The sequence below is a fragment of the Engystomops pustulosus genome, chromosome 5 (assembly GCF_040894005.1).
Source record: "Engystomops pustulosus chromosome 5, aEngPut4.maternal, whole genome shotgun sequence".
Classification (NCBI taxonomy): domain Eukaryota; kingdom Metazoa; phylum Chordata; class Amphibia; order Anura; family Leptodactylidae; genus Engystomops; species Engystomops pustulosus.
In genome coordinates, this window is record NC_092415.1 from 137967575 (window position 1) to 137985548 (window position 17974).

General features: G+C 36.4%; 1 protein-coding gene across 11 annotated transcripts in view; it reads left to right on the plus strand.

The window, feature by feature from the left end:
* The window catches only part of IKZF1 (IKAROS family zinc finger 1), a 130489-nt gene extending 114614 nt beyond the window's left edge, over positions 1-15875 (plus strand). For 8 of the 11 annotated variants that reach the window (XM_072153141.1, XM_072153140.1, XM_072153149.1 and 5 more), the window contains 2 exons: positions 5556-5690; positions 9854-15875. In XM_072153141.1, coding sequence (XP_072009242.1) covers positions 5556-5690; positions 9854-10557 — 839 coding nt within the window. In that variant the 3' untranslated portion in view covers positions 10558-15875. The remainder of the gene's footprint in view (positions 1-5555; positions 5691-9853) is intronic. The other 3 variants (XM_072153146.1, XM_072153150.1, XM_072153148.1) reach the window with 1 other exon arrangement.
* Positions 15876-17974: the final 2099 nt, after the last annotated feature.

Sequence of the window (17974 nt, forward strand, 5' to 3'; positions counted from 1 at the left end):
ATTCCTCTGACGGAGTGACAACGGGTGGGACGGAGATACGTGTGACCCCATCAGACCCCTCGTTTTCGTGATCTGTGGATAGGGCCTAACTTGTGTTCATGGGAAAACCCCTTTAACTTTGTATTTGCCTCTTATTCACTGCTGTGGGCAACAAAGATAATGTTTTCATACATTCACCCTACGCATTTGGGTGAATGCTGCTTATGCATATCCCAAATATTGTAAAAGTATACAAGGACAACAGACAAGAGAATGAACCCTTAAACTCCAGAACCCACAACAGCCCTACTTGCTTGCCTCAGTGATGCGAGACAACCACAAAGACATTTCCTCCCTATGCCAAGGTACGGACACGTAAGAAGACAAACATCACAAAAGAAAGGTGAGCAATCTGGGTTACAATAGAGTTGGCAGATCAGGCACAAAATGACAGATACAAAGGATAGTTAAGAACCAAAAATCAGAAACCAGAAGTACAGAAGTAGTATAGAGCTAGCAAAGAGGCTTTAACCAGCAATCGGTGTAGCACATATGGTATATTTATCTGAGTCTTGTCCAGTTGAAAGGGCAGAGAAGCTACTAGAGCAGTGTTCAAACTTCTGACTGAAGTGAACCAGAATTCAGCGTCTCCTCAGGCTGACAGTACAAAGTCAGGAAGACACAAACATAGATGTAACACAAGATCTCTTTTTGAGACATTTGTTACAAATGTCGTACAAATGTCTCAAGTCATTTCATTCAATTTTTTAACTTTTCCTTAAGAATGGTTTGGTGTGGAGTTTTTTTTTTTTGCGCCGAAAAATATTGCAAATTTTTGACAATTTGAAATGATAAATGTAATTTGCAACATTAAGCACATCTGGAATAGAAGTTAAGTGTGTCTTACTGATGAAAAACAAATTTGTCCCCAATGAGGCGCAAAGATTTGCAATGTGCCAAAAAATATCTCAAAAAAGACAGAAAAAACAGGAAGAAAAATAAAGATAAATGACCCCCAATCTCTCTTAATTTGCACTTAAACAACAACTAGCATGACAAAAGGGATATAAACAAATGAAATAGGCATAACTTCACATGAAAAGGCAGTGTGTCCAAAATGATGCAAATTTCAAAAAAGATGTAAAATTAGACTAAACAGTACTAAATTTAGCCAGATTTATCACAAAGCATTAGAGATTGGTGCAGTTGAAAGTGGTATGGCTCATTTATACTTTTTTCTATGAAGTAATTAAGAGCCTTCGTGCTTACCTCCAGTAAAACATGTCAAATTCCTTTACTGCCTGAAACCAGATAACACTTTTAAAATTGTCTTAACTTTGAAACACTTTTGAGTAATGTTTCCTGATGCATATATGTGAAATTCATTAGAATTCAACAGGTTGTAAAGCCTGTTGCTAGAACCCCTTGTGATGTGAGTGCTACTTAAAAAGCTCAAGAATTGTGGCAATTATTCAATTTAAAAAAAATCTACCATCAAAATCCAGCATGCTAAACTAGGTACACCTTCTCATAGATTCTGTCACTGTGACTGTGGTAATATTTGTTATCCATGGCCTCCTTCCATTTAAAAGCAACTTTTATAAGTATGTTAATTAGTCTGGGGGTGTTTCCAGAGCCCCTCAGCTCAGTAGCTTCATAGGGTGTTATAATGAGAAGAGCAGGTCTCGTGCAACCCCCTGCTGCTCTGAGACATGTTCTTGCCTGTGAAACTGCAGCCATCGATAACCTTTATTTTGTAGCGGAAAGTACAAGCAGAATGAAAGGGACGGCACTCACCCATATCCTATAGAAATCGAGTGACAAATACCAAATACAAAAAAAGGACCAAGTAGGGAGGGAGTGCAAACATGATGCTTAAAAGAAGGCTATGGCCGCTTCGTGTGATCTGTGCTTCCTCTGTGCATAGAGATTAAAATCATTTTGTAGCTGCCCTAATTTCTGCATTCTGTAGCTGTAGTTTGCATTCTTAGCAGAAATGCTAGGTGGGAATCTAGCTTCTATAACTCACTCCTACTGCCATCCCTCTCTATATAGCTTCTATGCAGTATGACCCCATTCTTCCTGCTAGCAAGACAGAATTCAGCAGAGTTTTCAGGGTGAGTCTAGAAAGAGGGAGGTTTAGAAGTAGGCGAATAAAGAATCACTTTGCTCTGATAAGTTATGTTACAAAACTCCTTGCGTTACTTCTATAGTTTGATACATTTTTAAGTTTGTTGAAAAGTTGTGTGCCATATGCACAATTCTAGGGAAATAATGTTGCTGGGTTTGTGATCATTTAACCATGCTACTAAAGCCATTCTGTAATGTGTGGCAGACCACAACTTCAAGTGATGGGCCACTTGGTCATAAGAACTAATGGTAGAAACCATTCTAGTACCTGAGAGCTCTAAATTGGATTTAAGGATGTATTATGAAATAGATAGTGGGAAGCTGGTGGGGACAGGAGAAAATGTGCTACTGAAAATGTGAAAAGTTTTGGTGAATGTAAGAAACTTTGTAATATATCTTATCTTATCCTCTCATTAGCTATTTCTTGCCTTATAAACTGCTCAGTTGTCAGATTTTTATTCATATGTTTATAAAAGTAGGAGAATGAGGCAGTAGGGGATTACAATATAGGCGATGGGTGATAGATTGGGGCTCAGGCCTTCTAAGGGGCCCATTGCCACCACAATCACCCACCAAATTTAATACTGAGAAGGACCTTCACCCATGAAATCCTCATACATCTGTTCCTGCTCTCAATACACATGTACACAATATCCATTTCAGGACATTTGAATGTCCTTCATAGTTCCTGAAACCACAGATTGAAATAAGGCAGAATGGACACATCCTCCATTCCCCAACAAGTTTATTACATAAAGCTAAACTACCAATTTTCAAAACAAAAAACACAAACGACAATGTTTAGGTAATGCTACAAAAAGTCAACAAATACATTTGTCAAACTGTATATTTTTTTACTTCCACCAAACCCGCTATAATAGAAAAATAAAGTTTTCATTTTGGTTTTATAACATGTATGGCAATTGAACTACAATGAGTGATTTATTGGGAAATAAAAAAAATACATATATATATATATATATATATATATATATATATATATATATATATATATAATCTACTAATATTATTAACTTGTCAAGTATAAAACATTTTACAATTCCCTATGTTAGTCAGTAGTTGCCTATATGATCTTCCACATGTAACATTCTAAACACGAGACAGAGTTATAAATGACAACTTACAGCATGTCATCATTTTTTGTAGCACAAAGACATCAAACTGTTCGTATTTTCTGCTGCCTTTGCTTTGCCTGGTGTTTTTTTTTCATATCTTTTCTAACTTCAATTCTTATAATTCAGCTTTGCTCACGTATAGGCACCAAATTGTAACACTAGTACACTGCACTACATGTGTTTATTATATAACTATATGCTGTTAAACTAGCAATATGCTAGAACAGTGGTGGCGAACCTATGGCACTGGTGCCAGAGGCGGCACTCTGAGCCCTCTCTGTGGGCACCCAGGTCATCACCCCAGCATGAAGTTCACCAGACAGGACTCAAAGAATCTTCCTACAGAATCTTCCTACAATGATAGATGAATTTGCCCTCCTCCTTTCAACTGCATTGGTGTCTTTAGGAGACTGAACGATTGAAAGTTGTCAAAGAACAAGGAGAAATAAATTACTGCTTAAATTGCTGCGCTGGCACTTTGCAATAAATAAGTGGCTTTTGGTTGAAGTTTGGGCACTCAGGCTCTAAAAGGTTCGCCATCACTGTGCTAGAATGTACACTTTTAAAGTCTAATACATTCAAGGAACAATAGATAAAAGAGAGTTTGAAAATAAACCTTTTAATATAAAATAAACTGCTTACCACTGAAACTTGGCTGCATAGTGTATAGACAGTACAGAAGGTTGCATGTCATTAAAAATGAAAATGTTAATAGTTTCATTGTCGCCAGAAATACTTATAATACACAAGAGTTGATTAAAGAAAAACCCTGTAACCACCGATACATCACATGTCGGATAGGGATTTATGGAAAGGGCTCACAGCCTGAGCCTGCTATATACACTGTGGCGCATAGCTGCATTATGCGGCTAATGCCCATGACTCACACCCAAGTACGGTACTGGTTACAGCTGTTAACCCCTAAAGTGCTACTATCCAATAGGATGGTGGCACTTAATAGACAGCACCACATGGGTGCCCCCATCTTTGATCTTTGATATGGTTAAAAAATTTTAAACTATTTAAATTTTCACTAGAACACAAATAAAAATGAACAAACATAAACATGTTAGATATCACTGCATTGCAAAATGCCTGTTCTTCCAAAAAAAGTTATTTCCGGCAATCAACCAAATAACAGAAAATAGCGCCCAAAGGTCTGAATCACCACCTTTTTACCAATTTACAACATATAAAAATTTTAATAAAAAGTGATCAAAAGTTCGTACAATCACAAAAATGATAAAAATTAAAACATCAACTCGGCACACAAAGTAATTACATCTTGTTTGATAACAGATCATCAAAATATTTTTTAAAAAAAATTATTGGCAAAATAATCAGAAGAGGGCAAAAAGAAGAATTTTTTTCAGTACAAAAGGTTTTAATTTTTTAGAATCTATTAAAAACTTATAAAACCTATGCATTTTTGATATTCTCCTGATTATACCAGTCCAAAGAAATAAAGTAGAGCTGTCATTTGGAGCATACACTGAGATTTGTAAAAATAAAGCACAAAAAAAAATGGTGAAATGCATTTCTTGTCAATTTCGCCACATTTTAAATTATTTTCTAGCTTCCCAATGCATGCCATGGAATATATATAATGCTGCCACTAGGAAGTATAATTTGTTCCACAGAAAATAAGCCCTCACACACAAAAAAATAAAAGGGTGAGCTAAATAAAAACCTAAAGTAAATCCAATATATTGTTCTTCCTTGTTCCTGTCATGGATTACACTATGGGGCACATTTACTTACCCGGTCCTGTCGCAGCCCCCGAGGTGCGTTGTCCGACGAGGATGAAGTCCGGCGCGATTGACTAGGATCGTGTGCCCGATATCATGCATCTGTCACTTACCTGCTGAGTTCCGCCAGAGTTCACCTTCTTTTTCCCTGTGTATGTGAGTGCATGTCTTGCGACACAATTTGAATTTTAAATCCTGCGCTTAGTCCGAATCAGTCGGGTTGTCCAACGCCCGCTGGTTTGTGTCGCATGAAAGTCACAGCGATTGCACCAAAATTCGATCACGTGCGCCAAAAACCCCTGTTCAATGCGCTGCAAATCGGAAATAGCTGGGAAACCCAACATAAATGTGGTATGTGGACCCTTAGTAAATAAGCCCCTATGTATGTTTGAAATCGAAAAGACTGATCTGGAATGTCCCTATTTAATTGCCTCCTGCATTAAGAATAGATATTACCCAACTCCAACTACTATTTGCAGCTCATAAAATATTTCACATGTCAATGACTTGTGTTTTACATGAGAGCTGTATTTTTTGACAAACTTTATTTCCTTTATTATAGCAATAAAAGAAGAGGCCAATCACACTGAAATGGCAGAAGACCTATCTAAGCTTGGGTCTGAAAGATCTCTTGTTTTGGACAGACTTGCAAGTAATGTTGCCAAACGCAAGAGTTGTATGCCTCAGAAATTTGTTGGTAAGAGTTTGTAGCCTTCATTTACCTCTGTAATATCTAAACATACATCTAACGACATGATATGTTAGCTATATGTAAATAAATGAGAAGTTAAAATATATTCCCCTATTAGGTCAAAATTAAAATATTGTCAGCAACTTTGCACAGTGCCTCTGTCACTTAAATCGGGTAAATTAAATAAATAAAAAGTAATCCTTTTAGATGTTGCACTTGTTAAAAATGTTTAAGGATAAATCAATATATGGAGCACCCAGTTAAAACAGTAAAAACATATTTGTCATTATGTGAATACTAATAAATATTATTATAAGAATAATATAATATTGGAATACCAATAAATTCTAATTTATTTCAATTATCTATATCTTTAACTTTCCTATTCTTCTATAACAGATACTGTTAAAGGAGTTTTACAGTTACATACATTTTTTATCCTATGGGATCCAGGTGGATTTAAAATACTCTGTTCCAGTACAGAGTTACTTATCGCCACCAGCCTCTGTTGGTTTACAGAGGCTCAGCTGTGATGTCACTGTTGAGCATCTGTATACCAACAGAGGGTAGCTGTCATGGGAGGCACCACACTGGGAGGGAAATCGAACAAGATGAGTAACACAAATTTACAACACCTAACAACACCAGTAATGTCACTGCTAATATAATCACATAGCGCTGGACTGTCACTCATATCTTGTTTCTTAGCTTAGTAAGGTGATCTAAACACCCCTCTGATCTGATCTACCAGACTTTCTTTTCCTTAAAAGGGTTGCCCAATTACACACTTTTTGTATCAGTTCCTCAGTCACATCTCATGTTCAATGACAGATTTATATCTATTGTTTGCTTTTTATTAAATAACAGTATTTTGAAAACCTCAAAGAATTGAGGGAGGAAATATGTTGAAAAGTTGTATAACTTTTCATTATACAAATATAACATTTTTATACTGAAAGTGGACAACACTATAACAAGGAGTTTGTTATATTACACATCCAGTGCCACTGAAATCATTAAATTGTGTCTTTTCAGGTGGTCAAACAGTTTAGGTACATGTGGATGTGTTTTTCTCGAGGAGCAAGATTAAGGTAGAGCTAATGGTAGGTTTCTGCTAACATGTTAAGCCCTAAACTACCTTTTCTAATTCTGTAACAATTTCTAACCCGTACTACACTATATATAAAGAGTATGCAAATTTTTGGCAATCTACTGGGGTGTGGAGTAGCCTCTCTGAGCTAAGGCTATTTGACGCCCCAGTAGCCTCTCCCATCCAACCTTCCTGCATGTCTCTGCATACCTCTTCTCACAATAATGTGCATGTGCACTGCTACCAGCACCGAGAAAGGAGTACCGCGCATGCACAGAGCTTGAAGAAGCCGCTAGTGAGAAGAAGCGTACCGAGGAATGCCGAGGATTTGCAGGAAGGTGTGATCAGAGAGGCTACAGGGACAGGGAGTAGCCTTTGCCCAGAGAGGTTACTCCAAGTTCCCATTTAGCCTCTGCAAAAAATGAGCATATTAGTTACTTATATTGTAGTTCAGATTAGAAAGTGTTATAGAAATAGCCAACGGTAGTTTAGGGTTTAGCCTGTTAGTAGAAACCTACCATCAGATCTAGTAAAAAGAAAAAACGTATATAAAGCTCACCAATCCAATGTCCCACACTTGCTGGGGATCCACACAGACGCTGTACTGTACTTGACCAACAAACAGTGGTTGGTTAAAAAAATCCCTTTCTCCTTAGAGCTTTATTTTGTTTCAAATCTATAAAATGTACATAAGCATATTTCAAAAACCAATTGATGAGGACGTCCTACGCGTTTCAGGTGCACAAGCCTTTGACAAGCCCCCTTCGATAACCTGATTTCAGGTATTCCTGAAAAGATGGAACAGATCCCAGCATATAAAATCAATGCATATCATTAATGCTTAAAAGTTGGCTTCACTGTGCTATATATAAACTACATAAGATGATTTGAAGATTAAAAAAGATAGGTGGAAGCAAGCTAGATAAAATATAAAACTATTAAACCCTTTTCATGCCAAGGACATAACATGTCCTGCCGCGGAAGGTTTTTTAGCCCAGTATGTTTAAGATACATACTTTCTACCATCTCGGAGTGTAGAGTGTATTCGTTCTCTGATTAAAAATGTCTCGGAGATCAAAGTTCTGATGCTATACAACCAGAGATAGAGTTCTTTAAAGACACATTGGAGATTAGAAGCTGGTATTATATCGCTTTGTCATCAGCTGAATGTATCTAGCACTATCCCTAACATGTCCGTATTCAATCTAAATCGTACATTACGCAGACTACTTCTTTAGAATTACTTGTTAAATGCTGCAGTGAAACTAGTAAAAATTATCACTTAAAAGAAGAAATGTTTAACATTATTGCGAGTATCTATTTTATGCCTTTCTGAAATTAACCTTGGTTGTTAGATTAATTAGGTGAAGGGATTTACAATTATGCATAAAGGTTACAAGTTGTACAAGTAGGTGGAAAATTTCATATTCATGTAATGTCCAATATAATTTGAATCAAAAATTCAATGGCACATTCCTGTATTTGGAGGCATTTGTGTAATATTCTATTTGTGTAAATTCTAAGCCTCATAACATTCTAGTAAAATTTGTGGATCATTTAAAAACCATGCCAATATAAAGCAGACATTTGGGAAATGTAAATTATGAATTAATTTGGGTGCTATCTGCTTCAAAAGTAGAGAATTTAGAACTTTGAAAACAAAGAATTTTTCCAAATTGTTGCAAAAGTTCAGTTTTTTTCATAACTAAACACAAAAGATAATCATCCAAATCCAAAGTACAATGGGGCTTATTTACTAATGGTCCCGCGGCCGCATTTCCTTTGGGTTTTCCGACGTTTTTGAGGATCATGCCGCTGGCACAAGGCGATTGGATTTTGGAGCATCGGCGCTGGCTTTAATGTGACAGAAATCGGGGCGCAGGCCGCCGAACATGTGTAGATTTTACTTAGACATATATGTAAAGTAACTTTCCAGAATTTATAGCTTCTGTTCAGCTAGTGGTTTATATTCAGCACTAGAAACCACATAACCAGCCCAGTATTTTCCATCACACATGAACCCAAGTGTTTCCTGTCTTGTCTTATTTTACTGATCTGCTTTTGTGTAGTTCATCTTCTTTAGCTAACCAACAGTTTAGGAAGCCACATGACATGCAATGCATTCAAACACTTAAATGTGTCATATTCACCCTTCATACACCTTGTCTTAAAGGTCTTCAAGGAAACTGGAAAAAACTAAGTACTGTATTACCCACAATGTAATTAAGCTGAAATGAGAACTGTCATTGCATAGGATTCACACAAGTCATTTCAGTGTCATTTTCAACAGCCTTTTAGATGTTGTAGTTTTTTAGTTAGTAACTCTTGAAGTGAGGAAAAAGAAAAACCTCTGGTTTATATGAAGTCCAATACGTAAAATGTATAATGCCTGAATCTATACTCATAGGGGAACATTTATCATGATGTACGCTCCTTACAACAGCTCTTAGACTTCGTAGCTTCACTTTAGCATTCAATAAATTTGTCGCCAGTGATCTTTTGCTCCGCTGTGGTTTGCATAGTGTCCTACGTGAAGTGAAAATTCAAAAAAAAGTACCCAAAAAACCCATGGTAAGGTTTTCTGAGTTTTTACCTCACATATGATGCTGTGAGTCCAAATGAAATTGGTATTAATAAGAATTATACATTTTAGCTATTTACTTTGTTTTAGATTAATGGATTAAGGTTTATAGTATTGTATACATTTCATGGTTATTTCTTTATAATGTGCATTTGGCTGTGTATTTCTATCTTTATTAGGCAATCTACCACTTATGCGACCCATGTATAACTCGTACATTTTGTGGGTGGCTCCTGACTATATGTTGTATCATGGACTATGTGTTGTATTGCCACATGTGGTGTTTTAAATTGTCAGTTTTAATGATGATTATGTGATTATTTGCAATCATTTTCTTATTGATTGGGTTTGCATTATCCATGTTTTATCCCACTCCCTTTTTTCTAGTTTCTAAGTCCCTTATGGCCATATGAAAAATGGCTAGTCAATGACATTTTTTATATAATTTTCAAGCCTAAAATATAATGTATAAAGATGACTATATTTTGTTTTGCTTAGGTGAAAAACGTCTGTCAGACCTGCCATATGACACCAACAGTACTTTTGAGAAGGAGAATGAAATTATGCAGACACATGTAATGGATCAGGCCATCAATAATGCAATCACATACTTAGGAGCAGAATCATTGCGGCCTTTGGTACAGACGCCACCAAGTGGCCCTGAAGTGGTCCCAGCTATTAACACAATGTATGCTCTGCATAAAACTCATGCAGATATTGCAACTCATAGCAACCAGGCTGCCCACGAAAGCGCCGTGGAAAATCTCCTACTACTTTCCCAAGTTAAATCTATTTCTTCTGAGAAAGAAGTTTCCCCAAGTAACAGTTGTCAAGATTCCACAGACACTGAAAGCAACAATGAGGAGAGGGGAGGACTTATATATCTGACCAGTCACATAGCACCCCATGCCAGAAATGGGTTGTCTGTAAAAGATAATAAACCATTTGATGTGTATCGAGCCACCAGTGACAATTCTCAAGATGCTTTTAAAGTCATCAGTGGTAACGGGGAGACAGTGAAAGTCCACAAGTGTGAGCACTGTCGAGTTCTCTTCTTGGATCACGTAATGTACACCATCCACATGGGTTGTCATGGTTTTCGTGATCCATTTGAGTGCAACATGTGTGGTTACCAGAGCCGTGATAGATATGAATTTTCATCACATATTACCCGCGGTGAACACCGTTTCAACATGGGTTAAGTTAACTCCTAATTGCCATACCATGTTCTACACATGATAAGCAGAAATGTTTTGGAAAAGCAAAGGTTTAAAGAACCTACTATGAATCGAACAATGTGTACACACAGACTAACCACGTACTACACCAATTTAACTACTTTTTTCATCAAGGCAGCATGCATTTTTTTACAAGATTTTTATTGTTACTGTAGCATGGTGCCACATTTTTTGAGCATCATGGTTTTTGAGACCTTTTAAAAGTGTTTGTACTAAGAAATATAGAAATTATCAGTGTTTATAGATAGCATTTGTCCATTTTTGTTCAATAATAATACTATATAATATAATACTATATGTAACTAAAAGATAGTTTTTGGGCATTTGTAAGCAGTATAAAGAGTCCTTGTTAATATTTTTTTTTTTCCAAATGTTAGTCTTCACATTAATTCTTTAATTTATGTCACACTTTATGCTATAACATACAGGCATTGGATTGTTGTTGGGAATAGTACCCATATTAATTTTTGTTACTGTAATTATTATAGAACATGATAACTATTTAAGGCAAAATACAAGACATTGAAATATATAATGGCCATAAATAAACTGACAATAGCATACTACATAATTGTACAATATGGGCTTATTTATAGCTTCTAGTGTATAACTTTCTTTGCCACATTGTAGGCTTCTAAAGCTCCTACTAAGAGGAGTAGAGTGATATATCATTGCATTCTTGTAACAACATACAATTCTAAAAATGCATACAGCTTGGGAAAAAGACTATTCATTGGCCTTTTCTTGTGTAAAGAGACTTGAGAAAGAGACTGATGATTATGGACAAAAGAAACTCAGTATTTTTGTTATATAAAAACTCAACACCTGGATCAATCACATACAGTACATGTTATGCACAGACTTTGTTCACATCTCTGTGGTGTACATTATAATAGCAAAACCCACAATGTAGTGTTTGATCCAAAACAAAGACCTTATAGCCCCGATTGGCTGAATATGGGTTCTGTCGGCCGCAACAATATTGCTGATATAAAGAGAGCTTAAAATCCAGGAGGAAGTTTTGTCAAAGATTTCACTAGACACCAAAGTTATGGTATTGGTCACACCAGAATAGAATCATGGATATCAAATACTTAAAGTTACAAGACCTTTTTCAAAAGCCACATAACTGTTCTGAAAATAAAAAATGAATCAGAGAAAAGTAGACTTCTTTGGCATCTATAGAAAAAAAAAGATTCTAACTGTATTTACTGTAGATTTATGTTTATCAGGCAGACTATCCCCATCATCAGATCCTTTATCGGATCCCATTTAAAACAAGAGGAAAACAACAGCTTAGGGTGTAAGGACAGCCAACAGGCACTGCCTCATTTATTTTGCAAACATTTATACTTAAAACATGTGATAAAAGCAGAATTTAATTATAAAGAATTGTAGTTCAGAAAATGATAAGTACAGGAATAAAAATGAAAGTACTGTATATACTGGATTAAAGCTGAGTTTTTCAGCACAAAAAAGGTGCTGAAAAACTCACCTTATATTCGAGTCAATAAAAAAAAAGAAAGTCAATAACTCACCTTTCCAGAGCCCCCCCACAGGTCTTCGCTTCCATTTGTTTGAACGTCACAGGCTCTTACATCAGCCTCTGCAATAGTATTGTGTGTACCGGACTGATGGAAGAGAAGACCTGGGGTGCCAGAAAGGTGAGTTACTACCTTTTTTTTTAATTGGGCAAACTGGGGCTGGCTGTATACTGGGAGCAAACAAAGGTTGTACACTGGGGAAAACTGAGGATGTATACTGGGGGCAAACTGGGATTGGCTGTATACTAGGGGCAAGGGGCTGAATAGCTATATACTGGGGGGAGGTTGTGACCAATGCATTTCCCACCCTAGGCTTATGAGTCAATAGGTTTTCCCAGTTTTTTTGGGGAAAAATAGGAGCCTCAGCTTATATTCGGGTTGGCTTATACTCGCGTATATACGGTACATTACAAAAATATACATATATAACAGCATCTGCATTAAAAACTGTAAAAAATAAATAATATAATCACGTTTTGTTTAATTCATCTGCCATCTACAAACATATCTTCAAATGTATAAGTGTGAAGATAATTTCTCATAAATGTAGTCATGTGGTCCCTTAAAAATAAAATATATGTCCTGGAATATGACCACTGAATCCACTGAAAACACTGAATCCGGTTGGTTAGGCCTCAATAGTGCATTTGTGGTCATGCTGCCAGAGTCTGGGGGTGGCCATATCCAAGGACAGCTAGCTTGTTTCTAAGGGACAATATGGCAACATTTATGGGAAATTACCTTCACACAGTTACATATTTTAATATAATTCAATTGAAGAAATGTCTATATATAGGAGATTAATTAAATTGATGGGAATACCCCTTTAAGGACCTATTTATGGATGCTGATTAGCTGTTATGCAATCTCTTATTGAAAAGAATCAATGCTTCACCTGTATTGCAATCAGTTAGCCCATATACTAGTAATGGCACTGTGTTTTTCTTGATGTGTGTATACCAGTTGATGGGTAGCTGGGCATTTTGCCTCTTCTGATCACCTATTAATGACCTAGTAAAAGTTTTCAGCCATTTGGCTCTAAATGTGTAAATCAAATACGTATGTGTCCCTGGTCCTCAGCTTCTGGAAGTGAGCTAATGGTTCAAATATATGTTCAATGCAGAGGATGCAGATTCCTATAAAGTCTGTATGGTGTACAGTTATTAAATGTTGTAAAACACTGGGTTTCAAGCATCCTCAACCTGCGTTTTACCTACACTTGGTGAACTTTAGTCTTAATGTTTGTATTATAGATCACAAATACATTCAAGAAGATATATTGTGAAATATATAGTTCTACGTGAAATATTCCTTACCATTAATGTAGCTTTTAACAGACTTAAAACCATGTTGACCATACTTTTCAGCTATCTTTCTTGTTCATGGTGATCTTTGCAGTATCCTTTTAAAATGTTTTGTTCGTTTCACATTGCACACAGTTAGAATTTCATACATTACATACATTAGCATTGCACAGTTCAACCCGTCTATGGTTAAAGTATAAGTTATTTATGCTTTTTATTATGATTTATTATTGTTTATTTACTGTTGTTTGTGGAATGGTAGAATATAGTCTGGCCTGATTAATTTATTCGGTTTCATTTCCATATCCTTATGGTTTTTAGTCACATCACTTTGTCGAAATCTAGCCTAAAAGAAGCTGGTTCACATTTTCTGTAAGTATTTAACTTTCGCAATGCAAAGTCTAAATCTGATTGTTTTCATACACGTTAGTACTTGAAAACATATCCCTGTGGGCACATGTACATTATTATAGCACAACTCTCTGTGGAAGCAGCAATGCCAGTGACTTAGTCAGATTCATCTTTGCCAACCATATCCCTAAACATCTAGATCCATAAGAAGAGGGCATTTTCTCAATTTTCTATGAATATACATTATTTTTATAAAGCAAAAGAACTTGTACAAATTATTGTAATTATCAGTGTTTTACAGTTCACATCATGGGATATAAACACGTATGTTATAGAGCAGTGGTGGCGAACCTATGGCACTGGTGCCAGAGGCGGCACTCAGAGCCCTTTCTGTGGGCACCCGGGCCATCGCCCCAGCACACCAGACAGGACTCAAATACTCTTCCTGCAGTTCCACGCAACTTAAAAGATGCTGTTTTCAGTCATAATTTGATACTTACTTCACTACTTGGGACTGTAGGAAGAGGGAGAATGAACAGACAGGGCCGAATTATCTTTGGCGGACCTCCTACTGGCCCCACGATTCTCTGTGTACACAGGGACACTGGAAAGAAGCTAAAATTATGCAAATTTTCTATATTTCTACTGTGTTGAAATTTGTTGAAGAACAGGGAGCAATAAGTTACTACTTTAACTTTTGGTTGGCACCTCCCGATAAATAAGGGGAGGTTTGGGTTGATTTTTGGGCACTCGGTCCACTAAAAGGTTCGTCATCACTGTTATAGAGAATAAACATTTTCTTTATTATTTTAACATACTCAAAAAATAATAGCTGTTAGCTGATTTTGGTTAAGCTGCATAAAAAAAATTAAAATAAGGTGTCAATCCTGATCAGATTCTGAACTTTGAGACAGGGAATGCCAGGAACTCAGAGGAACTAACTCTGCCACTGCTGAATACACATACATAAAAATAATTCTGATGTAGTATACAGCCAGCCCAGCCTGCCCCCAGTAGTATACAGCCAGCCGTTCTAGCCCCAGTAGTATACAGCCAGCCCAGCCTGCCCCCAGTAGTATACACCCAGCAAGCACTAAAAAAAAAAAAACTTATATACCCTCTGACGGCCCGAAACGCAGCGCAGCTCCCCGATGTCAGCGCGGCTCCTCTTCTGGCTTCCGCGCTTGTCTTCTTTCTTCGGTAAGAGCCTGCAGGGCGTGGTCAAGTTTCCTCCCATACTATGACGTGGCTGCTGCTGAGGCGCAGAAGCCAAAAGAGGAGCCGTGCTGACAGCGGGGAGCCCCGCTGCAGATCGGGGCCGCCGGAGGGTGATTATATAACTTTTTTTTTTTTTTTAAAGTACTGAGCTCTGCATTGACTTGTGTATAAGCCGAGGTGAGGATTTTCAGCACATTTGTGCTGAAAAACTCAGCTTATACACAAGCACATACGGTAATTTGAAGTGCGTATCCATTAGCTCTACTAAGGAATAAAATATCGGACAGAGCAATACACACAGAAAAAGATGCCAAGTGTTATATGTCAGTGACATTACCTGCTTTTTGTTTGTAAGGTACTCTGTATAATCTGCATTGTCAAAAATGATATAAATGAAGGATACTGGATATGAAGAAAAATGTTTGTAAACTATTATTTATTTGCTACCTTTCAGATGTTTGTATCACTTTTATAAATATTTTTTTTTATTTATGGGTATGGGTGAAATGTATAACAATTTATTTTGGATTACAAAGTTAACCAGGATTGGTGATCTGTCCAATGACTAGGTGTGGCTCAATGGTGATGGTAATGTGAGCTGCTGCTGTGAGATACTGAGATGTAGTGCCAAACACAGAACTTGGTCAAGAGTGGCACTGTGGCTGAAATAAAAACTAAACCTGTTTCTAATTCCCAACAGCCTCTTTTTAAGGATATTTGGAATTAATTATTTCACTGGTGGTTTGCATTTAGTACTTGTTGCTACATTAAAGCATAAAACCAATGTAGAATTTTTACATTCATGTGGTCACCTTTCTATTTTATACCTTTCCAATGACTAAATAAATTGTTTGTTGGACCCAGATTTTGTCTGTTTTACTGTGAATTACATTTTTTATGATTCTTATGAGATTAAAACTTCTTACTTTTATTTGTATGCACCTACTTAAAGAGGACCTGTCACTAGTAAAAACGGCATAGGAGCTGCTTACTTTACTTAAGCAGCTCCCAGTGCTACAACAGATCCTGTAGTGCTACACTGCTAGCGTTATCGGAAACCTAGCACACACACACAATGTACAATGGAAACGCCAGATCGCGCTTATTCATGAGGGGGCAAGATTAGGGGCGGTGACTTCCACAAGAAACTCTCCTGAAGACTCCCATTTTAAGACCATGGTTTTTAACCTTTTAACAACACAGCCCTTCCTATAATTTGGGGGACTGTACAACCTTTTGATCAATGTGTTGATCAACTGATCAATAAAATTATTTTAAAATAATAAGAGCTTTTTACTTTGTGTGTTATATAATTTTAAACACATTTGTGGATTGGGAAAAATTTTTTTTGCTTTAGCATTTTTGGGAGTGTAATTTCTTGTTGTGTCTTGTGGTATATATAAATCATCAATTTATTATTTTGACACCCCTCATTGTGCTTTAGGCTTCACTTTGATGTGAGTTTTGTAAACTTGTATATTTTCATTGCATTTTGAATGCATTTTTTATCACAAAAAACCCACATATTTGGTATCACTATGTACATAACAATCTGTCAAAAAACAATGAAACACTGTTAAACCCACTCTGTGAATGCTGTAAAAAAAAACCCTGAATAACTTGCCAAAAATTAAAATTTTTCATAAAATCCCTTCACAAAAATGTTCCAAAAAATGAGCAAAAAAGTTATGTGCGCCAAAATGGTACCACTGATAAGAACAAATCATCACCTAAAAAAATAATAAATCCTAAACCAGCTCTCTGAACCAAAAAATACTAAAGTTATTTCTCTGAAAAGTTTGTGATAGTTAAGCAAATTTAGAGATTTTCTCTAAATTAGTTTTTCTGTAGTAAAATTGTAAATGTATATATTAAAAAAAATACATCTTAGGGATCCATAGGATAAAGATAATATATTATTTTTATGGTACAGTAAATGGCCCCAAAAATTGCAACCAAATCTGAAACCAGAATTTATGGAATTTCTTTATTATTTTGTCATCTATACATCAAAGCGTTAATAAAATCTCATCAACAAGCTAAAGACCCAATAAAATGAAGTATTTGTAAAGTGCATCTAATCTCGCAGAACATAAGCCTGATTAATTGAAATTCAAATTCAGAAATTTTTCAATACTTCCTTCAAATAACTTAGTCTGAGCACCCAAATGGCTTTTGACCTCAGTGAGAGGAAGGGTTTGTGTTTCCTATTGACTGTGTCAGAACATCCAGAGGGCCTTTAACCACAGTGAGGAAGGTGTCTGTTTTTTTTTCTTTGCCTCTTAAATCATTAATAATATAAATAACTGGGTCTGAACAACCAGAGCACTTTCAACCGCTGTGACATAATTTTATTTTTATTACAAATTTTAATTATTTCTTTGTTTATTTTTTTAATGTTACATTATTATTTTGCCTAGCCCATTGTGGGCAGAGCAACTGCCCTGTTATTCCCATCATTTTTCAGCCCTCTAGCCCTTACTAGCCCCAGTTATTATAGTTATTTTGGGGTGTTAAATCCAAGTCCCCATTGACTTCAATAGGGTTTGTGTTTGGGTCAAAGTTTGGCCTAAGTCCTGGTCCTGAATTGCATTTAGTTGTCCAAATTTGGACAAACCTGTCGAACCCAATTACGACCAACCTGCTCATATCTACTTTTGGGATGTGGTGATACCTAACATATTTATCTGTTTATTTTTATTTGAGTTCTAGTATAAGGGGGGAGATTTTAATTTTTATGTTTTTACATTTTATTTAGGCCCCATAGGGTTCTTTAACTGTAGTCAGCCTTACCGCTCCTACTATATACTGCAATACCACTGGATCGCAGTATATGAAGTATGTGCCTCTGGTACACTGTTAGAGATCTCACAGAATGAAAGTTCCTTGAGTCCTATAAAGACTCCAGGTTGTCACGGCAATGGATTGTTGCGTCTCAAATTTGTCACGGAGAGCAACAATGAC